General features: G+C 50.7%; 1 protein-coding gene across 1 annotated transcript in view; it reads left to right on the forward strand.

Annotated features, from left to right (window-relative positions):
* Positions 1-5,037, forward strand: part of RAMP1 (receptor activity modifying protein 1) — a 39,967-nt gene extending 34,930 nt beyond the window's left edge. Inside the window, exon 3 of the mRNA XM_043462136.1 lies at positions 4,429-5,037. Coding sequence (XP_043318071.1) covers positions 4,429-4,684 — 256 coding nt within the window. The 3' untranslated portion in view covers positions 4,685-5,037. The remainder of the gene's footprint in view (positions 1-4,428) is intronic.
* The last annotated feature ends 11,350 nt before the right edge of the window (positions 5,038-16,387 follow it).

Consider the following 16,387-nt stretch of genomic DNA (forward strand, 5'->3'; position numbering starts at 1 on the left):
GAAGAATGTCTGTACTCTGGAGGGAATTCTTGTATCACATCCTTGCTGACAGAGCTCACAATATTTATTGAGAGTTTCAGCTGTCACTTCTGTATAAATAAACAGGATGGAGTGGGCAGCAGACTCCGCATGAGGGATATTTTTAGACGGGGGTGGGGGCGTTGGCTTTGCAGACTGGAAGGATATTTCAAGGAGAAAGTGCTTGGCCCCAGAAGGGCCCACCACTGGCTCAGCCTCAACATGTGCCCAGTCTGTGGTCCCTGGTGTCACAGTTTCCTGGGTCAGGGGCTCTTCCCATTCTGGCAATGCCTCCTCCAAGGGACATCCCAGCTCTATTCCCCAGGCAGAGCGTAGGGGACAACATTTAGGACTGACTGTGTCACTGTCTGTACCACACCTAAAACTACCCGTCAATCTGATGGGTCTGAGGTGGGGAAGAAGACAACCATTCAAACCAGGGTTTGTAACATGCAGCCCTGTAGTTGGCCAACCACAAGCTCAAAGTCTTTGGTTTTTCATGATCCCTGACGCACTTTCACTTACCTTGTACCAGGCTTCTGATGTGTACTAATTCATTTTTTCACAGTTAGACCCAGTCTGTCCTAACTTCCTGTAGCTTTTTCCACTTCCATTTTCTACTTGGAACATGAGTCCTTGTTCTCTTAGAAAAACCACACACCCCTGTGGGCATGGCTCCTGCACACCCTCCACTTCTTCTGCCCACTCTCTCCATCCATTTAGATGGGCATGTGGACTGAGGGAGGCCTTGTGTGCACGTGGGGTCATGGCCCAAAGGGCAAGCAGTGGAGAAAAAACAGTGACCTAGTGATTGAGAGACCATATGATAGGAGCTGTGGTAGAGGGGTGCTTGGGTGCTGGAGGGACCCCAACCTTTTCCCTTCGGTTTTTCAATACATGCCTGAGTGTCTCCTCAATGTTGAGTTATGGCTTCTGCTCTGTGTACTCATTTCCTGGCCTAAAATAAGGAAAAGCACGTTTTGTAAATCTTCATTTTAGTGGGAGGAACTCTTCATTTCTTTGTGTGGGTCCAGAGTTCCTTCTGTTATATTCTTTTGACTGAAGAACTTTAACATTTCTTGTAGCACAGGTCTGCTGACCGTGAACTCTATAAGCTTTTTTCTGAAAAGGTGTTTATTGCAAGCTCATATCTCAAAGATATTTTTGCTGAGTAAAGGATTCTGGGCAGACAGGGCTTTGTGGCCCTTCCCTCTACCCCTCTCCCCATCCCCACCTAGTACTTGAAAAGATGCCACCCATTGTCTTCTGGCTTGCATAGTCCCAGTAAGAGGTCTGCTGTAGTTCACACCACACATTCCTCTGTACATGTCTCTTTTTTTCCTGAATGACTCCAAGATTTTTTCTTGGATTTTTTCCTTCACCGTTGGTTTTCAGCAGTTTGACTTTAATATCTAGGCGGTTGCTGTTGCTTTGCTTTTTTGTTCTGTTTGGGGGGGGGGGGGTCTGACCTTCTTGGATTTATGGTTTTTCATCTCATTAGTTTTGGAAAATCCTCAGCCATTATCTCTTAAATATTTCTTCTGCCCCATTCCTTCTCCTTTTGGAACTCCAATTACAAGTTGGAGATGACATCATTGACAGTGCTCTTAATTTATCACAACTATTAGATGCTCTATGTTTTTCTGTTTGTTTCAGCTTGGGTAATTTCTATTGACCCATCTTCAAGTTCACTAGTTCCTTCCTCAGATGCCAAGTCTGATGATGACCTCATCAAAGATGGACTCTCTGATACTGTGGGGTTCCCTCCCCCAGCATTTCTCTTTGACTTTCTTACATTTCTGTCTCTGCTGAAATTCTCTGTTGGTGCATATTGTCTACCTTCTCAACTAGACCCTTTACCATATTAATATTTTTAAATCCCTGTATGATAATTACTGAATCTGGGTCATCTCTGAGTCAGATTCTATTGATTGTTTTATGTTTTGACAGTGAGTCCTAATGTTTTACTGGATGCTGAACTTGCATGTGTAGAAGGGAAGAGATTGAGACAAATAGTATTTACATCTGGAAATTGTTAAGCCTCTTGTGTCAGGCTGTTATTATGGGATTCAAGTTGATCTTGTGAGGAGCTGAGCTGGGTTTGGGATTTGTTGTTGCTATGGTTTCCTTCAGAGCTTGATAGACTTTGAAGAACTCTGGCAACGGGTTCCCATTGCCTTGTGCTCAGGGTGGGGCTAGAGAATTTTTCTCTGTGTACTGTGTCCCACCCTGCACACCTGTGCCACAGGGTAGGTCTCTCTCCCCCTCCCTGTGGCAGAGTACTGTTGCTTGTTATTCTATGCCAGATTTGTTTTGGGAGAGAGGTAGAGGGGTTCCCTTGTCCTGGTCCAGTCTCAGCTCAGAAAAGCTGTATGCCGTTGGCCTCCTCCCAGTGGCGGCCAGACTCTGCCCTGTATCTGTTGGGGCTTGGGTGGGAGATTCCTGTCCCTCTCCCAGTGGTGTGGTATCCTGCAGATTCTTAGGTCCAGGATGGTTTCCTATTGTTCTCCCAAGGGAAAAGAGTTTCTCCCATCCTTCTCCCAGCCATGGTGTGTTGTCTTGTGCCCTGGGGCTGACAGTTGGCAGCTCAAGGCTTTGCTTCCTGGAGATAAGGGTCTGGGAGGGCTTCAGTCCTGTTTAGCTGCAGTCACAGAGACGAATAGGTAAATGCACTCCCATGTTCAAAGCAGCAGAATCTGTTCATTGGGATCAGCGTTTCTCATCCTCCAGGGGCCCAAGGCAGTGTTGTTGCTTATGTGAGAAGGGTTTGGGAAATGGTGTTTGTGCCTGCCCCTAACCTTTCTCACGAGCTCCCCCTAGAGCCTCATGGGAAAGAACAAAGAGTCCCGGAACCACCCGTGCACCTGGGGCCCCAGGAGTTCCAGACTGAGCCCCCTCCCCCCAGCCCACACTGAACCCTGGGCAGCTTATTATTATGCATCCTCCTCACACCGCCCTGCTCTTCCCTGAAACCCAAGTCACATTGTTGACTTGCAGTCTCAGCTCTCTGATAAACTCCAGAACATCCATGACTTTGTAGTTTCTTCAGCTTTGTTGGTTGTTATTCAAGAGGAATCAGCACTCTGTTTTGCTTTTTCCATCCTAAGCAGAAGCAGAAGTGATACCTTCTGGAAACTACATTTTCATTTCCCCAACACTGAATCTTCATTTATTTAAAAAAAAAATTGACTCAAAAAATTAAACACAAACTTATAATATGATCCAGCAATTTCTGGCTTCTGATTATGCAGCTGAAAGAGCTGAATATTTCAGCTCTTCTGAAAGCAGAGACTTGAATAGGTAATTGAACTACATGAACTCCCATATTCAAAGTAGCAGCACTTGTCACAACAGTTAAAACATAGAAGCAACCCAAATACCCATCAATGAGAAGATAAACAAAATAAAGTATGCACAAGCAGTATATTATTCAGCCTTAAAAAGGAACGGAACCCTGTCATGTGCAATAACATGGGTGAATCTCAAGGACATTCTGTTCAGTGAAATAAGCCAATCACAAAAGGACAAAGAGTGTATGAGCCCACTTATGTGAGCTAACTGGAGTCATCAGATTTCACAGAGATAGAAGGCAGGAGTTGTCACAGACTAGAGGGAAGACAGGCATGAGTGTTTAATGGGGACAGATTTTCTGTTTGGGAATGAAATAGTTCTGGAGATGGATGGTGCTGAGGGTTGCACAACAATGCCACTATACTTAATGCCACTGGACTATACAGTTAAAAAGGGTTGAAATGGTAAATTTTATGTTATTAATATTTTAGCATTATTTAGAACAAAATGTATCGGTTCTTGGCGTGTGCCAGGGACTTTTTTAGGCACTGGGATTACAGAGGTGACCAGACAGACAACATCCCTGTCCTCATGGTGTTTACACTCAATAAGCAGAAAGAATGCATAACCTACTAGAGGGAAGGGTGACCGTGCTGTGGCACAATTCCAGAGAGAGTGGGAAGATGAGGGGTTGGGGTGAAGGTAGGGCGGGAGGCCTCACGACAAGTCCTGTGGACCGCTGGGGGAGCTTCCAGGCTGGGGTGGTCTGCACGGGGTGGTGGAGACGGCAAGGTGCTCAAAGGGCTGAAGCTCTTTTTTCCAGACTTCTTTCTAAAGATCTTAGCTGGTCCACCTTCTAGTCTGCCCTTGGTGTGACATCGTAGCTCCTAGAATCCCTTAGCTCCAGCTTGCCTCCTGGGGTCTGGCCACACGCTTCCCTCCCCTCCCCACCCCCCAGGAGCCTTCCAGGACCTTTGTCTCTAGAACCAGAGTCACCGCCTCGGGGCCTGGGCTTCGGTGGAGGTCACCACGTTGGGAGTGGGTTGGAGAGCCCCGGCTCGAGTCCCCGCCTGGGTCCTCTGCCCTTCAGGACCTGACGACCTGCTTTTCCACCTGCAGGAGCTACAAGGAGCTCTCCAACTGCACCAGGCATGTGGCGCAAAACCTGGACTGCTTCTGGCCAAACGCGGAGGTGGACAAGTTCTTCCTCGCCGTCCACCAGCACTACTTCAGAAACTGCCCCGTCTCAGGCAGGGCCTTGCAGGACCCACCCAGCAGCGTCCTCTGCCCCTTCATCGTGGTCCCCATCCTGGTGACCCTGCTCGTGACGGTGCTGGTGGTCTGGAGGAGCAAGCGCCCGGAGGGCATCGTGTAGGCCGCGGTCTGTGTGTGGGGGTGGGGGGAGGGCTGCCCGATCACAGAAGCTGCAGAGCAGGTGGGGGGGCAGGCACGGAGGCCCAGCCTGACCAAGGCTTCTGGAGCCCCAACGGCAGAGCAGACCCCCCAATCCCCTCTTCTACCAAGAAGAGCTCACCCCGGGATGCCAGCCAGAGTGGTGAGCATAGGCGTTGGCCTGGGGGGGGCAGCCCAGGGGCCAGGAGGGAGCCGGCGCAGCTGTTGGTCTTGCTGGGGGCCGTCTGAGCTGTCTCCCAATAACCCCCACCGCACTCGCTTCCTGCCTGTGGCCAGACTGTGGAGACATATTTGTGATTAAAGGACGTCCTTGAATCCGGGCAGCGTCCTTCTTTCTGGATGTGGACCAGCGGAGAGGAGCGGGCAGACACTCCAGCCCCTCTGGACTTTCTCTGACAGGAGGGGCCCTCACAGGGACCTAGCGGGGGAGGGTGACCCCTGCCCGCCCCCACACACCGCACCTCAGTGAGCTGGGATCCACCCCAGAGGGGCCGGGTCTGCTGGGTGTTCACAGAGGCCCCTCCCCAAAGATGGCTCGCCAGCCCCCAGGTCCCTTCTGTCCCCTAGGCTTTCAGCGGCCATTTCCTCTGCTCCCCTCAGGCTGCAGCAGCACGTGCTTCCCAGGCTCCTGCTTACTGCCGCTCTTCTAGAAGTTTCTGGAAACCCAAAGGGAGCGCCCTGCGCCATCCCTCCCAGATGTCCCCAGAGCTCAGCCTGCTCCTCCGGGGTCCTCACAGCCCCCAGCCGGCCGCAGTGCCTCCAGCCCAGGAACTGCACCCTCTCAGGCCCACCATCCTCTGCCCAGCGGGACAGCCACCCAGGCACGGGGCCAAGGCCATGGCCTCTGGGCTCTCAAGTCCACATTCCCGGCCCTGGGGCTCTCCTCGGCTCCCCACGGGGAGGACTGGGTGACGGAGGTGTGACACTGGCGTCCAGCAAAGGCACCAGAGACGGGGTGGGGGGAAGGACGGATCGGAGCAGGAGGTCGGGGTTCGGGAGCGCGCGCCCCTCCCCGAGGGAGCCCCTCTGGCCCAGGGAGCCTTCCTGAGGCAGTTTTGGGGCTGTGGTGACTTCAAGGACAGGCCCCATCTGTCCCAAAACGTGCTTTGCTGGCCTGAGGGGTGTGGGGTGTGAGGTGTGGGGTGGGGTGGAGTGGGTGATGGGGTGTTGCTGGGGTGGCGGGTGATGGGTAGGGGTGTGGAGAGGGTCCCACTTGGTGGACAGGCCTCATCCTTAACTGGCTGCTCACTTCTGCACCACTGACTGACAGCCAGCCGATTAATAAGACTTTCCAGCTTTGACCAAGGGAAGGAACCTTTACAGGACAGCAGGCCACTTGTCCCTCACATTGCCCTATGCAGCCCCTGAGGACCATTTTCCCTTAGGAGAAAATGACTGCGGGGAACTGGTCACTACAGGTCAGAGGATGGCTCAATTAGAAGAATGGGTTTTCCAAGCACTCGCCTCTGAAAGGTCTAATCTGAAAGCTGTCACCTAATTTCGTTGTCAGCATGTCACATGTTCTGGAAGAACGACTGTGAATCTATTTTTAAACCTTTGAAAGTGTATTTCCTGTCATCATGGCCTGTGAAAAATAATCACATTAACCCTGACAGAGAAGGCCAAGTTCAGCCTCAGGACAGCCGCCTCGCTGTCCCCACCAACCGGGGCTCTGTGCCCCCAACTCCTCCTCCATAAAGTGGGGAGGGTGGTGGGGTCCTCCTGGAAGGGTGAGGTGGTGATTAAGTAGAATGTCTTAGCCCCGGTTTTCTGAGACACCCAGACTGGATTCCTCGTGAGGCAGCTGTCTGTCAGGGCGGCACTTAGGAGCTGGGGAAGGTCCCAGATGCCACATGACCCAAGAAGGGTCGGCAAAGCCACAGGGGTCTCTGCACCGAAGTCTGTGCCCTGGAGTCCCGGGGAGCAGGCCTGCCTTGACCCACCCGCCTCCTGTCTCGGGAGCGACCCTGTGAAGTGTGGCCTCGAGGTAAAGCCCCGGTGGGTCCCAGAGCCGGCAGTGGGCCCAGGGCAGCTCCACTTCTGGTGATAGAGGGTTCGGGAGAAAACATCCTCAGGAGCCATCCCCGCAAAGCACAGATGGTATGAACACTAAACACGGTCATTACTTTAAAATTATCCGGGCTAATGGGAGAGGGCGGCAGAGGATGGGATGGTTAGATGGCATCACCACCAACTCAATGGACATGAATCTGAGCAAACTCCGGGAGACAGTAAAGGACAGGGAAGCCTAGTGTGCTGCAGTCCATGGGATCGTGAAGAGTTGGACACAACTTGGTGACTGAACAACAACAATGGAAGAGTGATAACTTTTAAGTATTTTTCAGGTTTATTAAAAGTGATTTTGTTGTTTTTGTTTAGTTTTTTATCTTTTGGTGGTGCTATGTGGCATGTAGGGTCTTAGTTCTCTGACCAGGGATTGAACTGTGTTCCCTGCATTGACAGCATCCCCTGCATTGAACCACTGGCCTGCCAGGGAAGTCCCTAATATGTCTTAAAGTACACAAAAATTGGGTTTTGACTTTAGAGACAAATTTGTTTTAATTGAAGCATAGTTGATTTACAATGTGGTGTTAGTTTCTGGTGTACAACAAAGTGATTCAGTTATAAATATGTATATACATTATTTTCAGATTCTTTTCCGTTATAGGTTATTATAAGATATTGAATATAGTTCCCTTTGCTATGTAGCAGGATCTTGTTGTTAACTTACTTTATATATAGTAGTTTGTACCCACTAACCCCAAACTCCTAATTTATCTCTCCCCTCTCTTTGTCCTTTGGTAACCAAAACATTTTTTTCTATGTCTGTGAGTCTGTTTTGTAAATAAGTTCATTTATATCATTTGTTTTAGATTCCACACGTAAGTGATATTACATGGTGTTTGTCTTTCTCTGTCTGACTTACTTAGTGTGATCATCTCTAGGTCCATTCATGTTGCTGCAGATGCTATGATTTCATTCTTATAACTGAGTGACATAGTAAATAGCGTCCTGCAGTATTTGCCTTTCTGTGGCTGGCTTATCTCATTTAGCATAATGCCCTCAAGGTTCATCCATCCTGTCACAGATAGCAGGACTGCTTCCCTTTTAAGGCTGAGTAACACTCCACTGTGTGGATAAACCACACTTTATCCCTTCATCTCTCGATGGACATGTAGGTTGTTTGCGCACTTTGGCTACTGTGGATAATTTCTGAACGTTTAGGTTTGACTTTGGAATGGGTATTTGTAAGGCCTTTGAGTCCATGTGCGCCTGACTAGAACTTTCCTGCTCTGCCGTGAAGGTTTAGGGGGAACCAGAGTGCGTTCAGGGTTCTCTTCCTCATCAGCTCACTGGTCTTGACTGGAATAGAGGCCAGACTTTGCCCTCACCAGGGGGCTTTTCATCTAGTCCAGGTTCATGGTCAAGTGTTTGCAGATCACAGGGCCGAGGGCAAGGAACCCAACACTGGCAAATAAGGTGCTTAGTGAGAACTGAAAAACCAAAATGGAATTTCTGCATTACTAGTTTGAGGTTGTCTTATAAATAATCATGTAAGCAAAAACAAATGACTTTCTTATTACGGCTGGCCCTTCTGCATCCTCGGATACGGAGGACCAAGTCTGAGCCTCTGCAGATCTGGGTGTGTGCGGGGGTCCTAAACCCCATCCCTCGTGGGCACCCAGGGACAACCGTCATTTCCTAGGCCTGCCTTTAGCAAATTTCCCTGAGCCAGGTGGCTTAACACAACAGAATGTGTTCCCTCACAGTTTTCTGGAGGCTAGAGGTCCGAGGACTGAGGTCTTGTCAGGACCACAGTCTCACTGAGGGCTCCAGGGGAGACTCCTTCTGGCCACTGGTCATCGTGGGCATCCCTCAGTGTCCCCCGGCTCGGCCCGCCAGTTTCACGACCTTCTCTGTGTGTCTTTGTGTCTTCTCTTCTTATAAGAAGAGCCCCAGGCTGCAGGCACCGGGATGGAAGTCTGTTCAGAGCTGTGGTTCGGGGGTCTCAGGGCCAGACTCCTGCTTGTTGGGGTCTGCTTGGACCTCTGTCCAAGCTGTGTGGCTCTGAGCAGCTTCTTCACTCTCTGACCAGTTTCTGTGCTTGGAAAAGGTGATCAAAGGACTGTGTTTAAGCACCAGAGAATAGGCTCCTGGCCAGAGGACCCACATGTTTGTGGAGGGAGGTGGAGGTGGGCTGTGGCTGGGGGCCTTTGAGAGAGGAAAAAGGTTTTAAGCCACTTTTGTCTCTTTTATGAGCATAACTGCTCTTTGGTTCCTTGCAGAATAACTTTAGGAAAGATCTGTGGTACTTTTCAAGGCTATTTTTGGAGGTGAACTTGGATCTGACTTTGGTTTCTTCTTCATGGGACCATGCTGAGAGGGGCTGGGAGGTTGCCTGTCTTTTGTGTCAGTCACGTCCGACTCTTTGCGACCCCGTGCACTGTAGACCACCAGGCTCCTCTGTCCATGGGATTCTCCAGGCAAGAGGACTGGAGCGGGCTGCCATTTCCTTCTCCAGGAGATCTCGTCCACCCAGTCGAGCCCACCTCTCCTGCATCTCCTGCACTGGTAGGTGGATTCTTTACCACTGAGCCACCTGGGAAGCCCATTATATGTAGATCATATGATGATGTCCAAAAAACCTCTAAGCGACAGGTGTGTTGGATACTGGAGTGGGTAACCACTCCCTTCTCCAGGGGATCTTCCTGGTCCAGGGATCGACCTGGGTCTCCAGCATCGCAGGCAGATTCTTTACCGCCTGAGCCGAGTTCCCTGGGGACTTCCCTGCCTATCTTTACTCGGGTCTCTAAAGGTGGGACAGGGAGAAAGGACAGCAGGTTGATGGCAACCTGAGGAACAGTTTGCCGTACAACCTTAAAAGCATCCCCCACTCACCCACCCTAGCCACAACCCCTGGGCTGTGGATGGCCGCCCCTCAGATGAATCCCTTTCCCAGCAGACACACTCACTCGCAGGAGGCCGGACGGTCTGCTCCCTGACTGTCCTCTGAGTGGGGGCAGGAGGCAGGTGGGGGGGGACGTCTCTGCAGGTCAGTGAGGACCATCATCACGAAGGCAGCTGCGTCCCAGTGTCCATCCAGGCTGCCCAGGGTCACACCAGGATGCTACTCAGACTCTCATCCTGGCACCCTCTACTTGTCACAAACAGTCCATGTTGGAAAAGAAAACGGCTTCCCAGGTGGCGCTAGTGGTAAAGAACCCGCCTGCCAGTGCAGGAGATGAAAGAGACATGGGTTGGATTACTAGGTTGGGAAGGTCCCCTGGAGGAGGAAATGGCAATCCACACCAGTCCTCGCCTGGAGAATCCCACGGAGAGAGGAGCCTGGCGGGCTGCGGTCCATATCGTCGCAAAGAGTTGGACGCGCCGGAAGCGACTTAGCACGCACAGCATAGAGGCGATGGCACCCAACTGCCTGCGAACAGATTGAATCCCAGCTCTGTGCAGTAAAACCAGTGCGGCAGGATGCTCGGCCCCTCTGGGCCTCAGTTTCCCCACCTGTAAATGGACGGCTCTAGGTGCTTAGGGGAGTCGTGTAGACAGTCTTGCGCCTCCCACGTGCTCTTTAACTTGGCCGTGGTGCTGCACCTTCATGGAGGATCTGGGCGCCGAGGGCTGCGGGTGTGCCTGAACCCCCGTCCTGGGCTCCATTTCTGTCTCTCGGGTGGTCCCGGCCCCAGCGCATGGAGGGCGGGAGGTGTGTGGGAGGGACAAGCATCATGATGACGATGACAGTTCAAGGGGTGACGTTAGGGACCCCCCCCACTGCTGGGGTCCACCGCATTCGATGCAGAGCAGAGCTGTATTAGTCTGCTGGGGCTCCCGTAAGACTGCCCATGGCCTGGGCAGCTTAAACAGCACAAGGGTATTTTCTCCCAATCCTGGAAGCTGGAAATCCAAGGTCAAGGCGTCATGGGGTTGGTTTCTTGTGAGGCCACCCTCCTTGGCTTGTAGATGGTCATCTTCACGTGGCCGTCCCTCTGTGCATAACCGTGTCCTAATCTCCTCTCCTTATGACACCAGTTGTACCCACCCCAGTGGCCTCATGTCACTTTATTACCTCTTTCAAGACCCCGTCTCCAAATTTAGCCACATTCTGAAGAACTGGGGACCAGGACTTCAACACATAAACTGCAGCAAGCAGCATATGGCTCAGCCCTCACAAGAGCCCACCTTCCCCAACCACTGAACTGCCACTAGATGGTGGTCAGCTTTCCCAGCGGGCCACAGCAACCAGTTTAAGCTGTGATGGAATGAAAGGGCAGTAATTCACCATGAAAATTCTGAGGAAAGAGCGTTTGCTACAGGGCAATTGCTACAGAAGCATCACAAGAGCTAATAAAAACCTGCTTTAAGATGCATCGCACATCTTGGGGTGGGGGAGAGCAAGGCTGCAGGGGCAGGGGAGGGTCGTGGTGGGATTCCTAAGAGGTGCCCGGAGCTGCTGCATTCAAGGGCATTGGCAGCTTGGCAACGTAGACTTTTCATCTTGTCTCATTTCTTGAAAAATAGACACTTCCCTTCTTGCCTTCTGCTGGTGTTCCTGCACAATCATGTTTCTTCTCTCTTTTTTTTTTCCTTTCTTGGGGCCTAAAAACAGAACAAAGAAATGAAGGGCTAAGGAGAGAGGAGGGAAAAGTACAGATATTTTTCTTGAGCTAACTGGGTCACCCATCAGGAGAGCAGGGAGAAGAGGAAGACTGTTAGAGAATATTAAAGAGATGCCGGCAGAATCAGCCTGCTGTGAGGGGAGGGAAGGAGGGCGGGCAAGGGCAGCCTGGGCCTGCTTCCTGAGGGTGAGGGCGAGAGATGCTGGCCAGCCACCCACAGCAGGCCAGGCCCGGGGGAAGCACCGAATGTGTGTCCAGCCGCTGTTCGGGATGCTCACTCAACTCACCTCTGCTCTCCTAGCCACATCAGCCCCGGACGTGGGGTCCGGTTTGCAGATAAGGGGTCTGAGGCACAAAGAGACCACAGCACGTGGCCAGCTGCACTGAGTGTGGGTGCTGGACCCAGGGTCTGAAGCCGGGGGCCTTCTGGTTCCCAGACGCCCAGTTCTATCACCTGTGCCACCTCCCTTGGTTCAGGAGGAGGGAGACCAGTCAGGAACTGGGGGCTCCAGGAGGGTGAGGGCAAGGAGGCATGGGTCACTACTGGGTGTGTGCATCTCCAGGTGGGCCCCCTGCAGGACTCATACCCCTGTGTCCCCAAGCCCTCCCGGGCCACCTCTGCCCCTGGGGGTGCCCCCACACACACAGCAGCCTCATGATTGATCCTTTTGGGAAGCCATGGGGTGGAGACCAACGTGGGGAGCCCCATCCAGGCCTCTGCAGCCCATGAGGTGCCCTGGCTCTCCATGGCCCAGCAGCTTGGAGGAAGGTGCTACGTCTTGCCTGGAGGAAGAGACTGGGAGGCCTCTTGGTTCTCCCACGCCACCTCTTTGTAAGTCTCCCTGCCTCTCAGACACCTGTGCCCCCAGAAAGGATGACTGCTTGGCCCCTCAACCAGAACAAACTGTCCTTAAATTTTGGGAACATAAGGCAGAATGTCCGAGGGAGGAATGTTTGTGTAGCCCCAGGAGGCAGGGGCCAGGCAGACAGCCCCCCTTCCATGGGCCCTCCCACAGCCCCTACCCCTTGCTGCCTTACTCAACCCCTACATCCTGTTAGGCCTCCCAGCCCCCATCCAAACCCAAGTCCTTTCTATCACCCTTCTTTCTTCTCAATCCTCAATTTTCAATTAAAGCAATTTTTTCCCCAAAAAACTGGTACCAATAAAACAGTGAATTTCTGTTGGGTTTGGATGGAGGACTTCCATAATTCATTGTTTCCTTCCTTGTGATTTTAAGAAGATAACTGCTTTCTAGTTTTCAAGTCCTGGCCCTGCAGAAGGTCATACACAGCCTGAAAATGATTTAACAGATCAGGAGAGACAGGCTGGATCAGCACCACCTAACTGCAGCCTGTGCCTGGGCGCCTTTCCTACCCATTCATCGGCCTGGAGGACACCTAGCTGCCACTGGCTGGGTCCTGACGTGGCTGGCTGGAGGGCCAGGGACTGGAAAGAAAATGGTTGCAGTTGAGACCATGCCTGGCTGGCGGTTGCCCGGTTTAACAGACAAGGTAAGAAACGCTGCCGCGAGTGTTCAGCCTACCACTAGAGGCGCTAGCGAGTCGGAAGCCGCGCGGCAGGGGAGAGTGAGGGCAAGACAGGAAGTGACCCGTCCTCTGAGTCAGAGCGCCTTGCATCTGCCCAGGACGCCTCCTTACTTTTTCTCACTTATTGCAATCCCTTTCTTTTTTAACTAAAGGCTCAGTCACATGTACAGTAAAGAACAGCTAAAGAGCTTCCTAGTCTTTAAAACAGTACCCAGCAAATGGTCAGCACTCAAAAAATCCATATACAATTGACTCACTATAATTAGTAACAGACACCACCCTTATGGCAGAAAGAGAAGAACTAAAGAGCCTCCTGATGAAAGTGAAAGAGAGTGAAAAAGTTGGCTTAAAACTCAACATTCAGAAAACTAAGATCATAGCATCTGGTCCCATCACTTCATGGCAAATAGATGGGGAAACAATGGAAACAGAGACTTTATTTTTTTAGGCTCCAAAATCACTGCAGATGGTGATTGCAGCCATGAAACTAAAAGACGCTTGCTCCTTGGAAGTAAAGCTATGACCAACATAAACAGCATATTAAAAAGCAGAGACATTACTTTGCCAACAAAGGTCCATCTAGTCAAGGCTATAGTTTTTCCAGTAGCTGTGTATGGATGTGAGAGTTGGACTATAAAGAAAGCCGAGCACCGAAGAATCAAATTTTGAATTGTGGTGTTGGAGAAGACTCTTGAGAGTGGGAGGAGAAGGGGACGACAGAGGATGAGATGACTGGATGGCATCTCCGACTCAATGGACATGAGTTTGAGCAAGGTCTGGGAGTTGGTGATGGACAGGGAGGCCTGGCGTGCTGCAGTCCATGGGGTTGCAAAGAGTCGGACACAGCTGAGTGACTGAACTGAACCGAACTGAACTGAATTAGTATCAGTGAATCGCAACCAGCCAGTCCTGTACTGTTAGGCGTTTAACAGTTTAGTAGTATCCCTCTATTTCACATTGTCATGCCAGTAATAAATCACTTTTGTTAGGGAAGTAATCTGCACATTTTCTACAATGTGTAAAAAAAAAAAGAAAAATAGAAAGTCTTTATTCTTACCACTCAGGTAATTTTAACACAGGTTTTGCATATAATCTTCCAAAATTCAATTTGTACTTAGATACATGGATGGTAGGCTTCCCAGGTGGCACTAGTGGTAAAGAACCCACCTGCCAATGCAGGAGACGCAGTTTCAATCCCTGAGGTCCAAAGATCCCCAGGAGAAGGAAATGGCAACCCACTCCAGTATTCTTGCCTGGAGAATTCCATGGACAAAGGAGTCTGGAGGGCTATATTTCATGGGGCCACAAAGAGTCAGATGTGACTGAGCACATGGATGATAGATAAACCAAAGGGAAAAAAAAAAAATGGGCCCGTACTGTTTTGTAAATGAAGGCTTCAGTGTTTAAGGTGTTATTTAACAAAAGGACCATACAGTTATAAGTTTCTCCAGGCAGGGGTGTTGTCTGTTTTGTTTATAGATATTTATAAACAGTGTTCTGATGTGCATGTCCTTATTCTAGTCCTTAAAACAAATGTTTAGAAATAGAATTTGCGGGGCAAGAGGAGGCAAGCTTTCTGTGAATATTGCTAGATCCATTTCGAACACTTGCATCACCCACTCCCCAGCATCTAGTGGAGTCTCCATTCACATGTACTGCTGTTGGTGTTGTCCGTGTCTGGTTCCCTCGTGGCCAGCCTCTTGTGCAGATACTGCCCACGGGAGACTTCTGGGGCAAATCACTGCCCAGGCGCTTTACCCATTTATGGATTACACGCCACAATAGCACTCTGCTTGCCCAATTTGAGTGTGTACACACTTTCCAAAGGGCTTCCCTCGTGGCTCAGCTGGTAAAGCATCTGCCTGCGATGCGGGAGACCTGGGTTCACTTCCTGGGTTGGGAAGATCCCCTGGAGAAGGGAAAGGCTACCCACTCCAGTATTCTGACCTGGAGAATTCCATGAACTGTATCGTCCATGGGGTTGCAAAGAGTCGGACACGCCTGAGAGACTAACACACACACATCTTTTATATACGGAATCTAAAAAAATTACACAAATGAACTTAGAGGAAAACCAAGGAAATCCGAATAAAGAGTAAACTTTAGTTAATAGTGGTGTGTATCCATACAATCCATCATTGATTCTAACAAAGGTACCATACTGATGTAAGATGTTAAAACTAGTGCTGATGGTGTGGGCTGTGTGGGAACTCTGCATTCTCTTTGCATCTGTTCTGTAAATTTAAATCTATCTTGAAGTAAAAACATTTATTTAGAAAAAGACAGAAACAGTGGCTGGCCCTCTCCCACCATTCTCTGTGAGTCAGCGTCCCTGTAGATTATCAAATGGAAATATCTGACACAGCAATTTACAAACCATGCAAAAATGAGTGTGGAGGCGGTTCAAGAGGATGACTTAAATATCAAAGGTCTGAGAGAGGCGCTGAGAAAACTGATGGAGAGGTTTTGCAAACATGCCCTTCTTTGCTGGGAAAGTCAAGCCCACTGGGTGGGACGTCACATCACACTAGCTCACCTCATGGTTGCTGAGACCCAGTCCATGCGTGATGGAATCTTTGTTCTAAGAGTTCCCTTGGAACTGCACTTGGAGCTCAGCCCATAATGGCCCGGAAGCCTGGGTCTCAGAAGCCACCCTGGGCTCCTTAGGAGGGATGAAGAGGCACACCAGGGCCCCAGGCCTCCACAGCTCCAGAACAGCTCCAGAACAGCTCCAGGACAGCTCCAGAACAGCTCCAGGCTCCAAATATACGGCTGCAACCTGAAGAACACAGACCTTGCGGCCAGTATGGATACAAATCATTATTAACTAAAGTTTATACTTTATTCGCATCTCCTTGGTTTCCCTCTAAGTCCTCTTTATAGTCAAGATCCCACCTAGGACGCTAAGTGACATTTTGTTGTTGTGTCTCTTAAGGCTCTCCTGGGGTGCATGGCAGGGGGGCCTCTGTGGTTGCAGGTGCACCCCACGCCTGAAGCAGGGAAGGGGCTGGACAAGTGTGTGTGTGTGTGTGTGTGTGCGCGCGCACGCGCGCTTGGGGGCGGGAAGAGATGCGTGGGAAGGATGGGGCAGTCCACTGTGTGCAAGTAGCAAGATTCTCCCACCCCCCACCTCCCACCACCTACCCCTGGTCTCACACAGAACTAGCTCTGGTGCTGAGACATGGACCACAAAGAAGGCTGAGCATTGAAGAACTGATGCTTTCGAATGGTGGTGCTGGAGAAGACTCTTGTGAGTCCCTTGGACTGCAAGGAGATCCAACCAGTCTATCCTAAAGGAAATCAGTCCTGAATATTCTTTGGAAGGAATGATGCTGAAGCTGAATCCAATCTCCAACTTTGGCCACCTGATGCGAAGAACTGACTCATTGGAAAAAAACCCTGATGCTGGGAAAGATTGAGGGCAAAAGGAGAAGGAGGCAGCAGAGGATGAGATGGTTGGATGGTGTCACTGACTCTGTGGACAT

This window comes from Cervus canadensis, chromosome 2, assembly GCF_019320065.1.
Source record: "Cervus canadensis isolate Bull #8, Minnesota chromosome 2, ASM1932006v1, whole genome shotgun sequence".
Lineage (NCBI taxonomy): Eukaryota > Metazoa > Chordata > Mammalia > Artiodactyla > Cervidae > Cervus > Cervus canadensis.